The sequence below is a fragment of the Malaclemys terrapin genome, chromosome 14, assembly GCF_027887155.1.
Source record: "Malaclemys terrapin pileata isolate rMalTer1 chromosome 14, rMalTer1.hap1, whole genome shotgun sequence".
In the NCBI taxonomy this organism is placed as follows: Eukaryota; Metazoa; Chordata; order Testudines; family Emydidae; genus Malaclemys; species Malaclemys terrapin.
Window position 1 is genome coordinate 30,347,572 of NC_071518.1, and position 22,191 is coordinate 30,369,762.

Genomic DNA, 22,191 nt, shown 5'->3' on the forward strand with positions numbered 1-22,191 from the left:
ATTTTTCTTGTTTTCTTCCTTGTTAGTGGTGCACAGTGAAGTTTACCTGTTAAGCCTTTCCCTATCTGATGCTCAGATTGCAATAGCACAATAGGAACATTTCTTCAGCTTGTACTTTACAGGGTAAACGACCGGTATGAGAAGTTGAGACGTTTATTCCTTATTTTTAATTGAAACTTCTTCTTCCTCCTTTCAAGACACAATTGTCCTGGGGAACAATAGCCATCTACTTCATTGTCTTATTACAAAATCTCCCCGACGGTGCAGTTTTGGGTGAAGATGGACTATACGTGTATTTCATTTGTTTTTAAAATTTCCATATATATAGCTATAAAAACAAGTGTGTATATTGCTGTTGTCTTTGATATTTCTGACTCCTTGGCTCAGGATGAGATTTTCTTAGTACTAGCCCAGTACCCTGTCTACCGACCGTGGCCAATGCCAGGGGCCCCAGAGGGAGTGAACCTCACAGGTAATGATCAAGTGATCGCTCTCCTGCCATCCATCTCCACCCTCTGACACCCTCTTGAGTCTAGGGACTCCATTTCTTACCCATCCTGGCTAATAGCCATTAATGGACTTAACCTCCATGAATTTATCCAGTTCTCTTTTAAATGCTGTTATAGTCCTAGCCTTCACAACCTCCTCAGGCAAGGAGTTCCACAAGTTGACTGTGCGCTGCGTGAAGAAGAACTTCCTTTTATTTGTTTTAAACCGCTGCCCATTAATTTCATTTGGTGGCTCCTAGTTCTTGTATTATGGGAATAAGTAAATAACTTTTCCTTATCCATTTTCTCCACATCACTCATGATTTTATATACCTCTATCATATCCCGCCTAAGTCTCCTCTTTTCCAAGCTGAAAAGTCCTAGCCTCTTTAATCTCTCCTCATATGGGACCCATTCCAAACCCATAATCATTTTAGTTGCTCTTCTCTGAACCTTTTCTAGTGACAGTATATCTTTTTTGAGATGAGGAGACCACATCTGTACGCAGTATTCAAGATATGGGCGTACCATCGATTTATATAAGGGCAGTAATATATTCTCCGTCTTATTCTCTATCCCCTTTTTAATGATTCCTAACATCCTGTTTGCTTTTTTGAATGCCTCTGCACACTGCGAGGACGTCTTCAGAGAACTATCAACGATGACTCCAAGATCTTTTTCCTGATTCGTTGTAGCTAAATTAGCCCCCATCATGTTGTATGTACAGTTGGGGTTATTTTTTCCAATGTGCATTACGTTACATTTATCCACATGAAATTTCATTTGCCATTTTGTTGCCCAGTCACTTAGTTTTGTGATATCTTTTTGAAGTTCTTCACAATCTGCTTTGGTCTTAACTATCTTGAGCAGTTTAGTATCATCTGCAAACTTTGCCACCTCACTTTTTACCTCTTTCTCCAGATCATTTATGATTAAGTTGAATAGGATTGGTCCTAGGACTGACCCTTGGGGAACACCACTAGTTACCCCTCTCCATTCTGAGAATTTAACATTTATTCCTACCCTTTGTTCCCTGTCTTTTAACCAATTCTCTATCCATGAAAGGACCTTCCCTTTTATCCCATGACAACTTAATTTACATAAGAGCCTTTGGTGAGGGACCTTGTCAAAGGCTTTCTGGAAATCTAAGTATACTATGTCCACTGGATCCCGCTTGTCCACATGTTTGTTGACCCCTTCAAAGAACTCTAATAGATTAGTAAGACACAATTTCCCTCTACAGAAACCATGTTGACTTTTGACCAACAATTTATGTTCTTCTGTGTGTCTGACAATTTTATTCTTTACTATTGTTTCAACTAATTTGCCCAGTACTGACGTTAGACTTACCGGTCTGTAATTGCTGGGATCACCTCTAGAGTCCTTTTTAAATATTGGCGTTACATTAGCTATCTTCCAGTCATTGGGTACAGAAGCTGATTTAAAGGACAGGTTACAAACCATAGTTAATAATTCCGCAACTTCATATTTGAGTTCTTTCAGAACTCTTGGGTGAATGCCATCTGGTCCCGGTGACGTGTTAATGTTAAGTTTATCAATTAATTCCAAAACCTCCTCTAGTGAAACTTCAATCTGTGACAGTTCCTCAGATTTGTCACCTACAAAAGCCGGCTCAGATTTGGGAATCTCCCTAACATCCTCAGCCGTGAAGACTGAAGCAAAGAATCCATTTAGTTTCTTCACAATGACTTTATCATCTTTAAGCGTTCCTTTTGTATCTCGATCATTCAGGGGCCCCACTGGTTGTTTAGCAAATGTAGAGGCCCAAGGTACTTCCACAAAGCAGAGGCCCGAGTTGAGGGCCCAAGTTACTTCCACAAAGCAGCTCCTCCTACCTGCTTACTTATTGGGGTAACTTTCCTTTTCGCTTTTCCCCATTGTCTATCAGGTGAAACTGAATAACTTAGTTACCACGAGTGAATTTTTTTCAGAGTGCCTGCTAATATCTTGTACCTTGTTCTGCTTTGAGTTACACCTGTACAACCCCACTGGGGTTAACAATGTGGCATATGTGTAACTAAAAGCAGAGTGTGGCCATTGTGCTTTAAAACACTTTCAGACTTGAGCATCTCACAGATTAAGATACGGAATTGTGTGAAATCCTGGAATACTGTGATACAGAAGATGCGTCTGACTTTTCTTCTTTCATTAGGATGTGGGCTGACAGTCTGGAGAGAGAGAGATTTTTTTAAAATCAAAGTGAAGGTTATGTGACAGTTAATAATTCCTTTTGGAAGAGTTTGTAATCCATCTTGTGCAATAGCTGTTCTAACATAAGATGGACAGATTTATCTAATTCTTATTTACTGTAAAGTTTATGCCTAATCAGCCTTGTTGGCCAGCTGATTCAGAAGACAAATTGTAGAATGGATGTTCATCATCGGTGATTTTAGTACTGTTTATTCTAGTACTGTAATTCATAGCTGGCTGAACTTTCAACTGGTAAGGACATTCCTTATTCTCCTGATAGGAGTTAACTTTATATACTGTAGATCAGGCACTGCTGGAAATGCTATATAAAGGACGGGTCAAAAATTTTATTTTATTTAACACCTAACAACATCCTGATCATGTTTAGGTGGAAACAGAGGACATATTAAACGTTTTTCCAGTTATGGTATATAAATCACTCTTTCCTATTAATTCTTCATAGAAAAATACTGTTTGGGACTCTGTAGAGCAGGTGTTAGATATTCTCTTCTAGGTTTCTAAATCATTTAACGTTACCTTTTAGCAGGATTAACAGAAACATCTATTATTTGAATTTAACAGCAGTAATAGTTTAGAAGGGTCCATCCTAGAAATGAAACTTTCTGACTAAATCATATCTATTTTATGAGTTGAAATGAGTGACTTAATATAGCTGATAGTAACCCAGGGGTCGGCAACCTTTCAGAAGTGGTGTGCCAAATCTTCATTTATTTACTCTAATTTAAGGTTTCGTGTGCCAGTAATACATTTTAATGTTTTTAGAAGGTCTCTTTCTATAAGTCTATAATATATAACTAAACTATTGTTGTATGTAAAGTAAATAAGGTTTTTAATGTTTAAGAAGCTTCATTTAAAATTAAATTAAAATGCAGAGCCCCCGGGACCGGTGGCCAGGACCCAGGCAGTGTGAGTGCCACTGAAAATCAGTTCGCATGCCACCTTCGGCACGCGTGCCATAGGTTGCCTACCCCTCTAGTAACATGTAATTAAGGGACCTATATTAGCATTGGGTTGTTTTATATCTTCTTCATGTTGTTGGTTTGCAAGCACACTATTTTAAGAGTAGATACATGTGTGGGATGACACATAAGGTGTGATTCAATATATTTGGAGATTTAAAATATGGGAACATTATATAAGAGATATCGTGATCGCAAATGACCAAATATTAATTAATTTATCCTGTATTTCTGCATTTCACGCATTCCAGAGTCTCATCTTCTTCTCAGTTACCTTTGGTACCTCCTCCATCATGGTTGCAAAAACAATGGAAACAGTTAGGGAACATGCTGTTTGATCCATCTGGAATTTGTACCATCCGGACTTGTACCAGTGTCACTTTGGGAATCAGCTAGTAGATGCTGATGTAGGGTGGGGGCAGCATGTTTAATGGTTAGAATGGGGGGGAATGACAGTCAGGACTTCTGGGTACTCTTCCTGACTCTGTCTTTGACTCATATGATGGTGGTAAGTCGCTTCACCTCTCTGTGCCTCAGTTTTTCCATTTGTAAAATAATATGTTTACTTTACATGAGTGTTATGAGAAAAGATGTCCGATTCAGTGTGCTGTTAATCATTTAAAAGCCAGCATTGATCAACAGTTATTGCACAGTGGTATCTGAGATACTCTGTTTCCTTTGCTTATGTATGTACAGGAAGTAGCACAATCTCTTCATCAATACGATTGTGTGAACATTTGATAAATACTGACATTTTTAATAAGTTCTCAAAATACAAATTATTTTTATTATTAATAAAAGCCGACAGATGGCTACATCAACACTATAATTATACAACCTCCATTAGCCTAGAAATAGAGACTCCTTAATTATAAGGTTTTTGTTGGACCGTTAAGTACTTTAGTTGTGTCCTTTTTGGCACAAAATAAATACAATCCAAATGTGCTCTTTCCATAAACCTCTGCATTTATTTTTGAGAGACATAGTATTGTAAATTGTATTTTTTTTTTAAATAGTGTTTCAAAGAACAGGAAAAAGTGGATGAATTTTTTTGCCCTTCAAAAAAAAAGGGTGTCCTGCTCAGAGGCGCTTCTATGATATGATTCTTTGTTACTTTGAGAAGAATTGTGTTTAAAAATGCAATATCTAAGGTTAGCATTACACTTGCTTTCTCAGTTCTTGTCTTCAGTTGAAATATGTTGCTGTATTAAGTCATGTCTTGAACTGTATATTATATGCCAAACATCAGGTATTCAAATTTGTCTATTTTAAGATAAGCTATCACAATATCCAAAAGAACTTTTGATTTAAGGGGGGAAAAATTAGCTTTAATGTGGCATTACCTTTTATTTTTTTTATAATCTTTGTTTTATTTCTCACATGAAAAATAGCACTGCAGAGGGACTGCAAACCTGCTGCCTGATAACTGGAATCTGAACTTTATAGCACTTATGAAACGGAAACAGTTTAGCTCAATTTAGAATAATATATTGGTCTGTAGAGGAAACACATACTGAACACTGCTGTCTCAAGTACACAGTCAAGGGGTGTCTAATATGAAACGTGTTAGGTGCATGTAATAAATCCACAGCACGTGGAGGTGAGCGAAGAGCTCCAGCTGCTGTGGTCGAGAGCATGCTTAACTAGGGTTGTCATGGTCTTACTATTAAATTGGAATCTTTCCCCTAAACTTAGAGTTAGACACGACCAGATTTGCAAATAGATTTACAATTTTCACTAATTTTCCTACCATGACTTCAAAACATACTTAACAAAAATACACTCTGGACTTTTTCAAAGGCGGAAGATTTACTTTTCAACAGCTGTTTCCCATAGATCAAATGTTGCTTGAAGGTTAGGGGTTTAAAGCAGCTTGAAGATGAACTTGATGGTGTCTTTTTTTCCTGAACAAATTATAGTTCAAGGAGCATCAAAAATTATTTTCATTAACCAGAATTTAGGCACACACGTTGCGGGGGTGGGCTGTGGTTGGAGATATTCCTTTAATGGAAACATTTCCACATGTATGTAGTGGCTCATTAAACTATTTTGAGCCAGTTAATCTGCCTGTACTTCCATATATTAACTTGAACCTTTTTTGCTCTTTAGCATCTTGAATATGTTTTTTTAACTTTATTGTTTGCTCTCTTGACTCCATGTTTGATCTAAATTCTTTTCCCCCAGGATTATTAAGACTGTTAGCCCCAGAAATGTATTTGTTGTTATGAAACTTTGATCATATAGTTTGGCAAATCCCTGACACATTGTTCAGTTCAATCTTTTAATCCATTCTGTGTTTTCTTTACACACACTTTATTGGTTTAAATAGTGCAAATATTCCCTGATTAGGGCCAGTTATTATATTCCACTTTTTTCTCCATGAAGGTGATGAAAGGAGTAAAAGATGGTTCTTTGGCCTATAATTTCTTGGGGGGAGGAAACTGAAATTGTGTGGGGTCATTCCCTTAACATTGCTGCAACAGCCCCACAGTATGCTACCTGTACGTTTGTATTGCTACTGTTGGAATGCAGGGATGAAGCTGTGTGTGAAGGGGTAGACCAGGGGTCTCAAACTCAATTTACCTTAGGGCCAGTAACCAGTCCTGAAATCCTCCCAGCGGGCCAATAATGTCACTGAAGATGGTGTTCAGAAAAGAAAACTTTTATATTGTATTTTTTATTTTGAATTTCTTAGAAATAATAAAATTGTCATACGACTTTATACAATTCTTCGCCTGCTGGAGAGTTTTTAGTGTTTGCCAGACACCTGGCAACGCTTCAGTTCTGTCAGTTCGTTGATTTTTGGCCTCAGTGACTGAGCAGTTGAAACCTTCAGGATTGCAGCAAGGTTGTTGTTTCACCCAGGCAAGATATTAACAAACTTGAACAGAACTTTATTTACAGTGGAAATCTCTTTACCAAGCTGTAACTGCACACTCTGTAACTCTCATTCAGCCTCTTCAACTCCTCCCCCCTCCTTCCTGTTTCCTGTCCTTTCAGACTCCCAACAGCCAGTGCTCCCAGTTCTAATAATCACATGCAGCATCTAAACACCACATTCTCTCCTCTCTTAAGAAACTTTCCAAATTAAAATAAACATTGTTGTTCCAACCCCAGGAACAAATATCAAACAAGACACTATACTGTTGGCAGGAATATTACACTGAAAACACTGTAGATACTACATAACATAGTCTTTAGTCCAGGCAGGTGGTCGTCTGAGTCTGACAGGCCATCTCTCAAGCCCCGGGTTCCAGTGCAATGTCTTGTTGTGTTGGTTGTACTGTGAAGTCATCCAATGCAGACTGGGTGTTGGCATAATCTCCTCTTGGTGCATAGGTAGGTGCAAGATAAGAAGCATTCCATATCCACCCATCAGAAAGTCGATAGGTGTAAGGGCCCTTCTCTATGATTTTAAGAGGAGCTCTGAATTTATGGTCCCCTTTGCGTAAGATTCCAGGTTTTTGTATTCTAACAAAGGAACCACACTCAAACTTTGGTTCCTTAGCACCTTGCCGTTTGTCTGTGAAAGCCTTAGACTTTGCTTGGTTCTGTTCAACTGTCTTTCTGACATCATCCTTGTTTGGGGCATCAGGTCGTGCCTTTAACAATCCAGCAATGTTCAGTTTAGTATTCAGCTGTTTCCCATGCAGTAACTCTGCAGGTGATCTTTGCGTTGTGGCATGTCGTGTAGCCTGGTATGCTTGCAAAAAATCAGTAATGAAGGGTATCCACAATCGCCCTTCCAGTTTAGCTGTTTGCAAACTCTCTTTCAAAATTCTGTTAAACCGTTCGATTTCTCCATTGGCTTGAGGGTCATATAGGGATGACCTCCTGTGTAAAATGTTCCTCTCTGCTAGAAAAGTTTCAAACTCCAGGGAAGTAAATTGACTACCATTATCTGAAATCAGTTCTTTGGGGTTACCTTCCCGGCTAAAAACTGAAGAGAGAAACTTAATTACTGTAGCAGAAGAAATTTGCGATGTAAATGCTACCTCAGGCCATTTGCTGAAATAGTCTATTAAAGTGATGGCATAACGACAGTCAGTTGGAGCAGTATCAAAGGGTCCTACAGTGTCAATCGCCACTTTTTCGCATGCAGATTCAGGAAGAGGAACAGGCTGTAATGGAGGGTTACATGTCACTTCTGTCTTATCATGCATTTGGCAAGTGACACAGGATTTTATGAGTGCTTCAGTTTGAGAGTCCATCCCTGGCCACCAATACAGATCCCATAGGCGTTGTTTGGTTCTGACAATTCCTTGATGAGTATTGTGTGCCAGGTGTATGAGTTTTGACTGTAATTCTTCTGGCATAAGTAGCCGGTGTGTACCTCATAGCACACAGCCATCGAGCAAAGAAAGTTCATCCCGAACTCTAAAATAAGGCAGCAAAACTGGGTCAAGGTTTTTAGGATTACTGGGCCATCTCTTTGTCAGAAATTCCCGTAGTTTTTGTTGAATTGGATAAGCTGAACAAGCAGCTTGAAATTGTTCTCTTGTAACCGCAGTAAGAGTGCTTGTAATAAGTGCAACTACTACATCCTCATCCTCTGGTGGACCCTCTGGTGAAGGCAAAGGCAGGCGAGAAAGGCAATCAGCTACCACATTTTCGTTTCCAGGCTTATATTCCAGTTCTTAATTGAAAGAGTAGTCTTGCAGACCATCTAGCAATATGATATCCTGCTTTTCCCAGTCCTTTCGTGGTGCACAACGTTGTCAAAGGGCTGTGGTCTGTGCACAACTTGAATGTGCGGCCCCACAGGTAAGTTCTCCATTTTTCAGTAGCCCAGACACAAGCAAGTGCTTCTTTTTCAACTGTAGAATATTTTCTCTCAGCATTACTTAGTGTCCTTGAAGCAAATGCAACAGTCCTCTCAGTGTTGTCTTCATGAAGTTGTGTGAGGACAGCCCCAAGTCCATAATCAGAAGCATCAGTAGTTACAATTGTGGGCAATGTGGGACTGAATAGTGCAAGTACTGGACTATGTGTACAATCAAGTCTTTCACCCTTTCAAAACTAGTTTGTGCATCCGTTGTTCACACTAAGGTTGAACTTCTCTGTAGTAATTCTCGTAACGTTTCAATGACAGAAACATAATTGGGAATGAATTTTTGCATACCAGGAGGTAAGACCCAAGAAGGAACGGAAGGTTTGCAAATCTGTTGGAGGAGGAGCATTTGAAATTGCCAGGATATGATCCGGATCAGGTTTTAGTCCAGCCTGTGAAATTGTATGCCCCAGAAAGGACAGTTCAGTTGGTCTAAATTTGCATTTGGACCTTTTGAGCTTGAGGCCTGCTTTGTTGATGCAGTTTAGTACAGACTGCAGGTTATTGTCATGCTCCTCAGTAGTATTCCCAAACACAATAATATCATCCAAATAGCACTGAACTCCATGTTGATTCTTCAGAATCAATGACATCATTTTTTGGAAGGCACTTGGGGCTGATGCGAAACCATATGGAACATGTTTAAAATGAAATAGTCCCTCATGTGTAATAAATGCTGTGAGGTCTCTCCTATCTTCATGCAACATAACCTGGTGGTATGCGCTCTGCAAATCAAGAGTAGAAAACATCTTTGCTCCACGGAGTTCTGCAAATACTACTTCTATGTGAGGAAGAGGATGGCTGTCAATCACAATAGCTTTATTTGGCTCCCTTAAGTCCACACAAAGGCGAATGTCTCCACCCTTCTTCTGCGTCACTACTATAGGTGAAACCCATTCTGCGGAGTTAATCTCTTCAGTAATGTCCTTTTGAACAAGTTTTCTAAGTTCCTCTGAAACAGCTTCCCTGACTGAAAATGGTAAGCGCCGTAATTTCTGTCGTACAGACATTACATTATTCCGCATTTTAACTTTATGCAGAAACCCATAAGCACAGCCGAGTTTCTCCTCAACCTGGAGTTGGGTCCCAGCTGAAACTGGTGTGTGTACCGTAAGAGTGCTTTGCTGAGGAAGATCAATTCGTCCGTTAACTACCCTGAGATTTAAAGCAACTAATAAATCTCTGCCAAGGATAGCAGTGCCTTTGTGGACAATGTAGAACTCCGCAGTTACACAGCGATCACCAAAAGTAACTCTTGCTGGCAGGCAGCCATGTACTGGAATATGGTTTTTCAAATAGCACACCAAGTGAAGTTTGGGTTCAGTAAGAGGCACATCTTTAAAGTAACGCAAATAGATGGAATCAGGTAGTATAGTGCTGCTGAGCCAGTGTCCAACATTAGCTGAATAGAGTGTGATTTGCCTGAGGGTATGGCAGAAACATTTACAGTGCACTTCATCTGTTCTGGAATATGTCCAGTAGTGATTTTGTCCACACTCAGCACAGTAACATCTGGTATTGTAACTGCATGCACCTGTTGATTGAACTGGCTACTGCGACATACTTTAGCAAAATGCCCAATCTTTTTGCAATGATTGCACTGAGCTACTTTTGCTGGACATCCTGTGTAGCTTGCAAGATGTTGTGGGGATCCACCGCATGCTTTTACTGTATTCTGCATTTGCTGATTCAGTGGTTTTTCATTAGTTTTCCTTTTGCAATTGTTTGTCTGCAGTGATAGTGAACTTTTCTGCAAAGGAGTCACAGCCTGGACTGGGCCTCCTGTACCCTTGCTCATTATTTTGTCTTCAGCTGTAGCTGACTCAATCTGAGTAGCAATGGTTATTGCTTTTTCTAGTGTAAGTTGTGGTTCTAGAAGTAAGTGTTCTCTTACGCGAAGCATGGTTGTTTTCTCAATGAGCTGGTCTCTAATCATCTCATCTGCCATATTCCCAAAATCACAAGTTACAATCAGACTCCTCAGGGAAGCAATATACTTCATTATAGTCTCCCCTGGTTTCTGCTCACGCGGGCGAAATCTGTAGTGATTAGCTACTACATTCACTTTTGGCACAAAAAGTTGTTTAATGCAGTGAGTGCAGTCTCATATTTATCATCTGCAAGGGGAAACTTGTAAAATATACGCTGCCCTTCTGCTCCAAGGCAGTGGATGAGCAGATCACACTTTCTTACTTCAGAAATCTCTGTAGCACTGATTGCAAGCAGATAAGTCTCATACATATGGATCCAGACAGTAAAAGCAATTGGAGGCTCACCTGCGTTTTGCAGAAAGGTTGCAGGTGGGTTCAGAGGTAGAAGATCCATCCTCGTCGCCAAAATGGTGTATCACCAGGCAAGGTATTAACAAACTTGAACAGAACTTTATTTACAGTGGAAACCTCTTTACCAAGCTGTAACTGCACACTCTGTAACTCTCACTCAGCCTCCTCAAGTCCTCCCCCCTCCTTCCTGTTTCCTGTCCTTTCGGACTCCCGACAGCCAATACTCCCAGTTCTAATAATCACATGCAGCATCTAAACACCACAAAGGTGTGCATCAGATAATTGTTTGGTATTTTGACTTGTTTATATTCATTGTGGAAAAAAGTAATGCTGGCTCCATGGCTAACTCTGCCCGGTAACTAATAATACTGCCTCCATGGCTGACTCTGCCTGGCGACTAGTGATGGTATCTCTGTCCCTCTCCCCCAGCCAATGGGAGCTGTGGGGGGTGGCACCTGCAACAGACATTGCTGGCAGCGTGTCTGCCTGCGTCTCTCCTTCGCAGGCCGCAGTGGGGAGGTTCTTGGGCTGCAGATGGCCCGCGGGCCGGGACTTTGAGACTCCTGGGGTAGACCTATGGAGAATTGCTTCCTGTAACATTACCTCATCCATCCAAACTTGTGGATTGTGTAAGATAATGCTGATAGAATCAAGTTTGTGAATTGTAACTAGTTTTGCAAGTCCAGTTTGTGATATGCACAACACACAGCACTGCAAAAGGGTCGTTCCTCCCTGTTGGTGCATGCATCAGATGGTTTTTTGGGGAAAAAAGCTTGTGTATCTTATTTTTAGAAACTATCTTTTGCATAGCTCATTATAATGGGACACCAGTAATCAAAAAACGTCCTTAGTTTCAGTCGCATGACTAAATCCAAATGGAACCAGAAAGGTGGCAGAATCATGGTTAACCATTTTAGCTCCATTGTGTCTGTATACGTATTTACACTAAAATGATCACAAGAATAAATACCCATCTTTATTTTTTATATATATATTTTGTTTAGGAAGATAAATAGCCCAATTCCATTTCATGTTTGTATTGTTAGATATATTTGCATTTAGAATATTGAAAATTACGCTGCACTTTGAATTAGAGGCATCATACATGGCAACATTGATGATGAAAAGACAATTATCTGAAGAGGTTCAATAGAAACAATAAGCAGAGAGGAAAGGTAAAAAATTGATTGTTGTCGTTAGTACTGCAAGCATTACATTGCTCTTCCCAGGAATCATTGTATGTACTAATAATCATGAGCTCAGCTCTGCAGCCCTTCTCATTAGAGTAATGCTTATTTGTACAAGTAAGTCTCACTGAACTCAGTAGGAGCCGTGATCACAGGATCGGGCAAACAGATATGTCTTCTTTCCTTCCTGTATTTGGTTTATTTTGACAGTCTGTAGCAGTAGCATGTGGAATTACAATCATCAGTTCCCTGTGTCTGCATTGGTTTGTTACCATGTTGACGCCACAGTTCAATTATTCACACACTCATCCATCCACTTCTCTGACAAAAGCTATACATGTACAGATCTAATGCTGTAGCACAGAGATAATCAAATCATAATTGTAATAAAAAACAAGCAAACAAAATAAAAAACAACATAAATGTACCATTTATCTTTAGCCCAAAAAAGTGGAAAATATAGTTAAGCCAGACATGTTCCATGGATGTAAAGATCACCATATAAAATATAGTAGTAACAGTGAATGGTTAACCTCAAGAACTCTGTTTCAAATTCATTCTCATATAATAGCCAAGAACTTCAGAAATAGAAAAAAAAATGTTTTTCTCTTTGAGTCCATGTTGGTGTAATCCTGTGCCATCTTTTTACCTATCTTTTCTAGGTATCTTTTCTATCCTTTCAACTGACTGTAAATCCCTCAAAAGATGTAATTTTCTAAGATCTATAACTTTCAATTTGAGAGGGGAAAGATTGCTGTCACCTATTTTTGAAGAAAGAATTATTTAATAGTAATTCATGTTCACCTTTGTGTCTGAGTATATAATTTTTAGGTCTGGAAACTTACAAAGACATTATAATTGGCAGAGCTGGCAGGGACACTTCTAGGTAAGGTTGCCTAACGCTTTCTATTAGAGGACCTGGTTTTCGTTGTGTGTAACATCGACAAACTTTAACTATTTGGTTGAAATTTTCCATGCTCAGCACCTGCCTCAGGCTGAATTTCTTTTTGAACGCAAAAACAGTTCAGCCACTTTAGAGAAGGAGGCCAGGGGAATTCTTTTCTTTTGCCAATGTTAAAAAAATGCTTCACTGTTTTCTTGATAAGCTCTAGCTTCTCAGTGCTTGGGAGCAGGGACTTGAAATTTGGCAGGGCTCTTGCACTGTGGGCAGAGAAGTGCCTTTTGCTGTCCCCTTGAAAATCTGCTCAAATGTGGCTGAGTAATAAACATTTGAAAATTGTCATTTCCACATCTTTAGCCAGAGAAGTGTTGGAGTTTGGCTGCTAAATTTTCTGAACTTTTTGTCTGTATTGAACATGCTCCATCCCAGGGTTGCAGGGACTGAGCAGAACTTTTCTTGAATTTTTTCTTCTGTGTTCTGACTGTTCCCTCTGCTGGTGCCTACTAAGCAGTGTGGAGGAGAAGGAGGAAGCAGATTGACTCAAAATGAAGAGGAGTGAGGAGTGGATAGGGGTTGGGGTGGGGTATGGTTGGGCAGAGGAGCAGAGGAAGATAGAGTTAGGCTGTGGGGAAATAGGAGCAGAAGAGGACACGGATTAGGCTGTAGTGTGGGAAAGGGACAGGCTGGGGTAGTAGTCTCCGGGGGACATGTTGGGGGCAAAGTCAGGAGGAGGAAGGCTAGTGGGGATAGAGGCAGAAGGTTCTGTAATTAGTAGCACATACTCCCATTCAGAACCTGTAATAGAGTCTAGGGTACCTAAGTCCCAACATTCCTCTGCAGTCCAGGAAACACTCGCAGGACCCACTTGCACAATGTGTGTCAGTGACTGGCCCACACAGGGGATACCATGACACTTTTGCTGCTCCAAGTTACTCTGATAGCTCAAGTGACAGAGGTCTGTACTAAAAGCAATTCAGTTCTGCAGCGAATCCTTGCCCTTCTAGTTCTGTATTATAATTGTGGTGTGCTGTTGTGTATGCCCTCTGAGGTATTTGTATTAGGTGATTCTGTATCATCTTCTATTTAAAAAAATATTTTTGGCAATAGGAAGACCTGCTTAAACTTGCTCTTCTGCTGTTTCCAAACTTCATTTGTGAAGTAAAACATCTTTGTATACCATCCATCCAACACCACCCAAGATTATAAAGACTGCAAGTTGATAACATTTGTTTTCCAAGGTGGATTTGACCACCTGTACCCAGTTATGCATGCGATTAATTTCTTCTAATAAATCATTCATTGAATTACAAGAAACAGAAGTCCTCTAATGGGACTTCGTTCCAAACTGGCAGATGATTTGTTGGAAATGGGCAGGAAGAAAGTTGAGGAAATAGGAAATCAATACACCTTGATCTAACACCCCCCTCCCCCAAGTTGTGTTATGTATATCGATGAAATTATCTTCCCTTCTTTTTTATAGTACTCCATACAAAATTGGAAGTTATCTCTCCCAACACTGAGCAACACTAGATTCCTTGGTTTGTTCTCTTAAGTGTAAGGCCTTTTGCAATGTTGGGCAGTTGATTTAGGCATTTCAGTTTTTATCATACACAAGCAGTTTTTTTAGACCCCAATTCAAGGAAACTCAGGATAGTTAAGCATATGTTGAAGTTAAGTGTGTGCTTCAGATCTTTCATGAATTGTCATCTTAATTTTGGTACAGTTTAGAGATTCTAGAACACTACAAACTTGAGAAATGCTTGATCAAGTTTTAGAGATAAGGTTACAACTATAGAAACTGGCAGTAGTCCATTGAAAAAGGGTTTCCCAGCTTCTGCAGACATTGGCACTTTAGAAAGGGTATACCGGCCATATCATGCAGTAACCTGTGCCATTAGTTCTATTTGCTAATATGTGATGAAAAAGACAATTGACAAAAGAATGCTATCAACTTAAAGAGCATTCTTGTCTCTAAAAATTGTTTATCATGTCCATTGTCTTCCATATATATATATGTAAAAAGTTTGTGTGTGTAGTGCTTGTGTTTAGCTCATTGTTGGGATTCAGTTGATGGCGATTAAGATTAAAATTGAAAGCGTCCCTTTGAAAAAAATTCACTTTGCATAGTTATTATACCGTTTATATACTTTATTGACTAATGCTCTGAAATTGCAAAGGGATCTGCATGTATGGACCTTACTCCTGTGGGAGTCCCAGTGAAATTGTGCTCCATGCTGACCCTTAATCCAACACAAATTCAGTGGGACTTCTGCAGTAGTAAAAGTCTATGCAAGCAGATCTTTCTGCAGGACTGATAACCTATTTCTCCCCTCACCCCCCTCACCCCCCCCCCAGCCATACGGTGTATAATGTTTTTAAAGTTGAGCGGGATGCCTTGGTTTGGGTTTGCAAATCTCATCAGATAGAATTTAATTTTGCAAAAACTAAAAACTGGTGGTGTATCCATATGTATTGTATTTTATCTGAACTATCAGTATGCAAGGAAGCTAAAGTGGGCATGGCAGGGTTGGCCAGGTTTTAGTCTACCTCTAATACTGATAAAATAATTTGTATGCAATGTTGTTAGTTAAAAGTGACTGCCGCTAAATGGGCAATGTCTCTTTTAACAAGCAATTTTTTTTCTTTCAAGTTGTAGGGAAAAAAATCTTTGGAGTAATCTCTTAAGGCCTAGAACGTATTTTTCAATATCCTTTGAGACATATGATCCATGAAGCTTCAACCATTTTTATACAATTACAGTTTTAGATGAATTATAAACTCTTAAATTAAAATTACAGGGTTCTTTCTAAAATTCATAAAGGATTAGAGACAGTTGGAAGCAATTTCAAGAAGAGACAGCCCCACAATGAAAGGGTTGCCGAGAGTTTGAATGAAGGTGCAAATCAAAATGTAATACTTATAATGCTGTGTTTGCTACACAGATTGTACCAAATTAATTGGTACTGAATGGAACAAAAGTACTTAAGCAATCTGCTTTTCGTGATCATTCTTCATAGAGATGACTGTGATACTTAGTGTTACAAAATCCAGATTTGCTATGTTTTTGTTTTTAAGATTTGGCTTGATACCCTTTAACTCTCGTATGTCTGTACAGCAGTGATTTCTCTCTTTGTTTTAAAAAGTATTGAAATGAAGTTTCGTGCAGGCATCACACTGGCAGATACTGTGCAAGCTTCCCCACATAACCTTACCAGTGCAGCTCAGTCCTGATCTGTAAGACGCCTCCTATTCCAGCCCTAAGCCTCTCACGATCAGAAATTTACATTTGTACCAAATTGTTTCTCTCTTCACTCAAATGGTAGCAAAAGGAACAGAATCATCATAATGCTTTCTCTTTGTGGACCTCAGTGGCCATGGTTTGCAGTAGAAAGACAGCTGTGAATTCCTAGGTGGCCACAGGTTTAATGTATAAGTGACTAATTATAATATGGTTCTGCAATAGTCCTAATGGATTATATCTTAAATATATTTATTGGTGATACCTAGATGGTTTGGCATTATTCTGCAGTGGAGAAATGTTCAATTTATGTTTCAATAGCAAGTGATATAAGTTTTCCTAAACCTGATGGGGATATTGTGAGGATTTTTCTCTTTATCTAGTTTGTTGAATGCACTGGACAAACATCCCTTCTTGGGATCTGTTTTCATGTTTCATACAGGAACAGAAATGGTAAAGGATGAAACCATCCACCTGCATTTTTCTCCTAATATCTATAATGCTAGATGCCGCGTTGTTGTGCATGAATTCTTACAGCTGCCTATAAAATCCATTGAAAGAAGAGAACTCATTCTTGCAAGTGGAATAAATCCAATAAATCTTATCACAGTGTGCATGCCAATTTGAGAATTTCAGACTTATTACAAAATAAAGTAAAGATTTCAGATCATATTTGTTTTCATTAATAGAGAGAATAGTATATTAAACTTCACAGGTAGTAAACTACACTAGGGTATTCAGTTTAACAAAGTGTGGTTATGGTAAAAAAAAGTAACTATGACTTAATTTTTTTAAAGTGACTTGGGATTTTGGGTTCCTCAGTTTTGTTGGGTATGCAAACTGTGACATCTTTAAAGGGCTTAATATTTATTAGGGGAGGATGTATGTGAGGCTGAGCATTTCTGAAATCAGACTCCCGTACTGTGATCAAATTCAATAGTCACTAGTAATAGCTGAAGTAAAAATGGCACCTTCTTACTCGGAGCACAGCATGCAGAGCCCTCCTCCCTCTCTGTCAGCAATCCGGTAGGACTCTGTCCCTAGTCCCCTCTTTTCTCCCTTACATTTTTTTGCTGAGTGACTTCAGCTCACAGTTTCATTTACCCTACAGTATATATACTGATGACTCACAAATCTTCCTCTCCGCACTGATCTGACTGACAGTCCAGTTGTGACTGCATCATCCTGGATGTCTTGCTGCCAGCTCAAGCCCAGTATGGCAAACTAGAACTTTTCATTTTTCTTCCTTACCTGCCTCCTCTGTGTTTCTACTCCATCACTGTTGAAAACAGTATCATCCCACCCCATTACTCAGGCTCATTACCTGATGACAATTTATGACTCCTATCTCTCCTCCTCCCCATACATCCAGCCTTCCCTATAAAATATCAAACATCTATTCCTTTGTCACTCTTCCTATGTCCATCCATAGATACCATGATTGTCTCCTGCCTATTGTCTAATGTTATTATTTCCATTATTATTACTATTATCTGCTGTATCCTACGTATCCCTGACCTCTTTTAACAAATTTTCTCCCCTCCAGCAGCTACTCAGACCCTCTTCCAGTCCCTCTTCTGCCTTTCTCTTGCCCACCAAATCAGGTTGAAACATTTCTTTCTTACCACTCAGGCTCTATCTCTGACCTTTTTTCTCACTGGATCAATCTTGCTTGCCTCGCTCCATTTATGATGCCAGATTCACCACTTTTCTTCTTCACTTTCTCACACTATCTTCCTTGTGCCTTCTCTCTTGCTTGGAATGAGTGCACCTCAGTGGATAAGGCATGCTCCATCTGTCCATTGTAGTTCCTACCGAAATTCCATTTTTGAAAGGCCCATAGACCCTAATTTCTGACACTTGAACATCAAAGCCAACTTGATTTAGAACATTTTTAAGAGTTCTAAATTATTGCTGCTTCTGAGTGCAGTAGCAAAAATGTTATTACCAGAGCTGCTCGGAAATTTTCCATCTGAATGTTTTTCTACTGGAAAATTCTGATTTGTCAAAATTGAAACATTCTGTGGATCATTCTGTGGGATCATGATGACTTCAGTGAAATTCTGATCAAACTTTGCCTACCAGGGGATACCTGCCTGCTTGCCTACCAGCTCAACCCACCAGGTGGGCTGTTTGGGAGCCTGGGCTTCCAGGTTTCCAGCTTCCTGCCTCCTCACCAGCCCAGGCTTCTAGGATTCCCAGCTCCACAGCAGCCTTCAAAGTGGACATCCTTGAAGTTGGGGCTTCCAGGGTTCCTGAGCTGCCTGCTTCCTACTTGTTGGATTGCTGGGGCTCCAGGCAGCTCAGAAAGCCTTGGATAAGCTTAGAAAAGATCAAAATGGAAATTTGATCTTTTTTAAACAAATTTTTGGAATTCCTGTTCCATGGTAGATTTTGAAGTTTCTTTTCTTTTTGGTTACATTTCCGAACAGGTTTATTCAAGGGGGTCGGGGGTGAGGGGGAAGAGAAATTTTGGAATTTCCCACAGAATGGAAATTCCAGTTCCAGACAGCTCTAGTTCTTACTGATGACAATGCATCAGCCAGAAAGAACACAACTTGTTTATCAGTCCCTGGATTCATGTTACAGAGCTGTCTTTTATGAGAGGAGGGAAGGAATTCTCCTTTTACTTGTAAACTGAGCAAATGTGAGAGATAATTGAGACATTTTCAGGCACCGAGAGACTACAAACACAGAACCTCACTCTGCCATTTTTACAGTGTAAACTTTCCGAAGTATAGTTACACTTCAAATTATATTCCAAAATCTTGCTAAACTTCTTCATGATTATTAATGTAAACACGAAGCGCAATGAAAATAAGGAAAATGGAGCTCAGTTTAAAGAAAACACTTTAAAAGAATTCAATTTTGTTTATTTTTGTCTGTTCATTTGGGGGAGAGAGTGTGGTTCAGTGGATAGGGCAGACAGCAGATTTTCAGTTCATCTCTCTGCCTCTGTTTCTCCATTTGTTAAAAACAGGATAATATTTACCTTCTGCTAAGCCCTTGAGCTCTACAAATGAAAAACGTATAAAACCTTATAAGAGCTAAAAAGACATAAAAGAGGAAAGTCCTTGTATTGTGTTCAAAACACTTGCCTTATAGTGTCTGTTATTCATATTTGGTAGGAATAAATTTTGTATTTAGTATATTTTTCTCCATAGACTGAAACTGATTATTATTTGTCCTCAGATGATCTCAATATGACACATCAGCATTGTGTTCTGGCTGGTTTTCAGCCGCGTTTCAGCTCTACCCACAGAGTGGCAGAGGTGAGTAAGAAAGAGGATTTGCTTTTTGGTCATTCGTACTATTAGTAGTGGCTGACAAAATGAACTTAGGATCACACAGTCTTGTTTTAAACTATGATTAGTGGTTTTACTGGTGACTCCGACTTTTTGTGGGAGGTGTATGTTCTATGCTTTTCGTTTACTGTTGGAAGAACTCTTATTGATTTTTATGGGAGAAGGGCAGTTTCTTTGTCTGTGAGCCATTTATGCCTAACCTCACATAGAGTTTCTCTATTACACTGCAGTACCACAGTTTATTAAAGAAATGCAAAAACATGTAATCACATTTTTATAAAAAATGTTTTCATAGGTTTTTTTGTTTTGTTTTTGCCATACTCCACTTAAGAGGCATACTGTTGATGGGAAGGGATATGAGGTCTAAACATACTGCACACCAGCAATCCCAACAGCCCTAGGCTGCCACTTCAAGTCAGAGCAATGTGGAACAGCCATGAGGCTGGATTCTCCGGCTTCCCCTAGAACTGCAGGTGGAAGCAGAAAAGTGCACAAAGCTCTTGCATCTCTCAGGTAGTCTGAGGATTCAGCCCAGTGCTTCCAAGATTGCTGATGTGTGCTGTTTATTAGATTTATTTCTTCTTTCAATACTCTTGACTATTGATCATAATTGCATTAATTATAAAGAAAATAGAGGTATTTGTCCTTCGTACTGTGATTATTTTTTTGCTTGTTTTCATAGTTATTTTTCTCTGTACAGCAACTAAAAGGAAAAAGCAAATAATAGTTTTTTTTTAAAAATCACGAGATTACACTTTAGTTACCTTTGAAAGAATTATTTTAATCACATTTTACTGTTTGTCTTATCAAGTCAAAATGCATTATTGTTGAAGTATCTCTGTGTGTGTTGTATTTCAACGGGAATGTATTTAATTTTGTTTCCACTATTATTTGCTTTTCCCTTTGGCTGTTGTGTAGAGAAAACAATGAGGGCAACAAGCAAATAAATAAATAAATCAGAGAAAGCATTGTAACATTAAAATTATATCACAGTATTTTTCCAAGTTAGATTAAGGATTTGATGGTATAAGGACACATCTGTCTAACTTCTGTCATGTAGGAACATATTTTTCAAAACAAACACAGATTCTGGTGACTACAGCTGAGCTTTGGAATAAACCTAATATAATGTGCATTGTACTGTATGCATGAAGCATATGGTTCTTTATTTTTCTTCAGCAAGAAAGATGAACTCTCTAACCTTGTGCTCCCAACACTCTGTTATTTTGATATTAAAATACACACTTATGTCCACAGTTTGAAAAGCTTCCACTTTAAAAGCTTATGTTTTGTTTTTATAAACCTTTGTGACCTCACATTGTATAGTATGGAAATTCTAATACAAAGAATTATGATACTGGGAGTCCTTACTCAAGGTTTTTCCTAGGGAGTTACTAATGTTATAAATATTTAACTGAAAATAATTACAAGGTAGACTTATCTTTTTATTTTGTGTCAGAGAGATATTTATATGTTTCTTTTAGCACTGAAGGAAGTTATATTCCTAAAAACAAAGTAAAGGCAGAACAATTAATCTTTGCAACTGTATTATATGCTTTACACTTAGGAGTACATTCTACTTTCATGCTGTATGAGAAACTACCCTTCCACATCATTGTGAGTCCTATGCAGGGCAAAATGTGACCAACTGTTAGATGCTCTAGCATACTAATCTGCAGGGAGGAAAAAAGAAAGAAAAAAGAATTTTCAGCCATGCTTTTGAATCTCTATTTCAAATGTGTTTCACAGTGTTTTTGGGTCCCCCCCCCTCCCCCAAATGTATAGGGTATTTTTAATGATCTATTATATCTTTAATGAGTTAGTTTTGTAAATGTTAACTTTTTTATATCAATGCAAATAATTTTAAATAGCAATACAAACAATCTGGCATGTATTAAATGTTATAAGCTTTCTTATTTTGCTTTAAAACATAATAAAATTAAATCACAGAAATGCAGTCCCTTTTTCTCTCATTTTATTATTTTGATTATTTCAGTTGCTTGCACTGAATCTTACTTTCTGTTTGCCTTAAACAGTATTACTTCCAAAGGATCTGTAAACTGATTAATTTTTTTATTGTTCTCTTACAGTGCTCAACAGGAACACTGGAATATATTTTTGGACAGTGTGAGGTTGCACTTCAGAATTTACAGGTTGATTCTGATTCAGCGGCTTTATCTTTGAAATCACTGGAAGTCCAAGTTGTAAAGGAAGTGGAAGGAATCCATAACGAGGTGAGGGGAAGGTTTTCACAGTACATTAAGCCTGATTCTTTGAGAGTGGTGCAGTCAATAGGCTTCAGGATGTTCAAAAACTCACAAGACATGGCCCCATGTAAGTATCTCAAATTTGGATGGCATTGACTCTTGCATTTGGGTGTGTTGGTTGGGATTAATGCAAAGTCACAAGGGGGAGGACTCCATTTTTCTAATTGAAGGAGCAGCTTATAGCAAGAACATTGGTTACATTATGACAAATTTGATTAATTTCTCCCCTGCTTTTCTACTCTGGCAAAAAGTAAGAGGGTAAAGAAATTAAAGGAAAGGGGCAAGTGAAACCCTTACAAACCTCTTGAGTTGTTCCTCTATGCTAAAATAGTAGCCAATCATGTTCAAAACAGATGTAGGACAGGATGATGACAGAGTCTGCTTTAATGCCTGTAATTAGGAAAATACTGTAGAAATCAAGTTCCTGAAAATAAGATCAAGGCCCTGATCCTGTACTGAGGACCATGCAGTGAACCAATATGCCCTCAAGGAATCCCACTG

The 22,191-nt window shown here is 38.9% G+C and overlaps 1 protein-coding gene across 2 annotated transcripts in view; it reads left to right on the top strand.

Annotated features, from left to right (window-relative positions):
• The window catches only part of FTO (FTO alpha-ketoglutarate dependent dioxygenase), a 335,307-nt gene that overhangs the window by 85,483 nt on the left and 227,633 nt on the right, over positions 1–22,191 (top strand). For both annotated transcript variants that reach the window (XM_054048746.1, XM_054048745.1), the window contains exons 5-6: positions 19,311–19,390; positions 21,514–21,657. In XM_054048746.1, the coding sequence (XP_053904721.1) occupies positions 19,311–19,390; positions 21,514–21,657 (224 nt within the window). The remainder of the gene's footprint in view (positions 1–19,310; positions 19,391–21,513; positions 21,658–22,191) is intronic.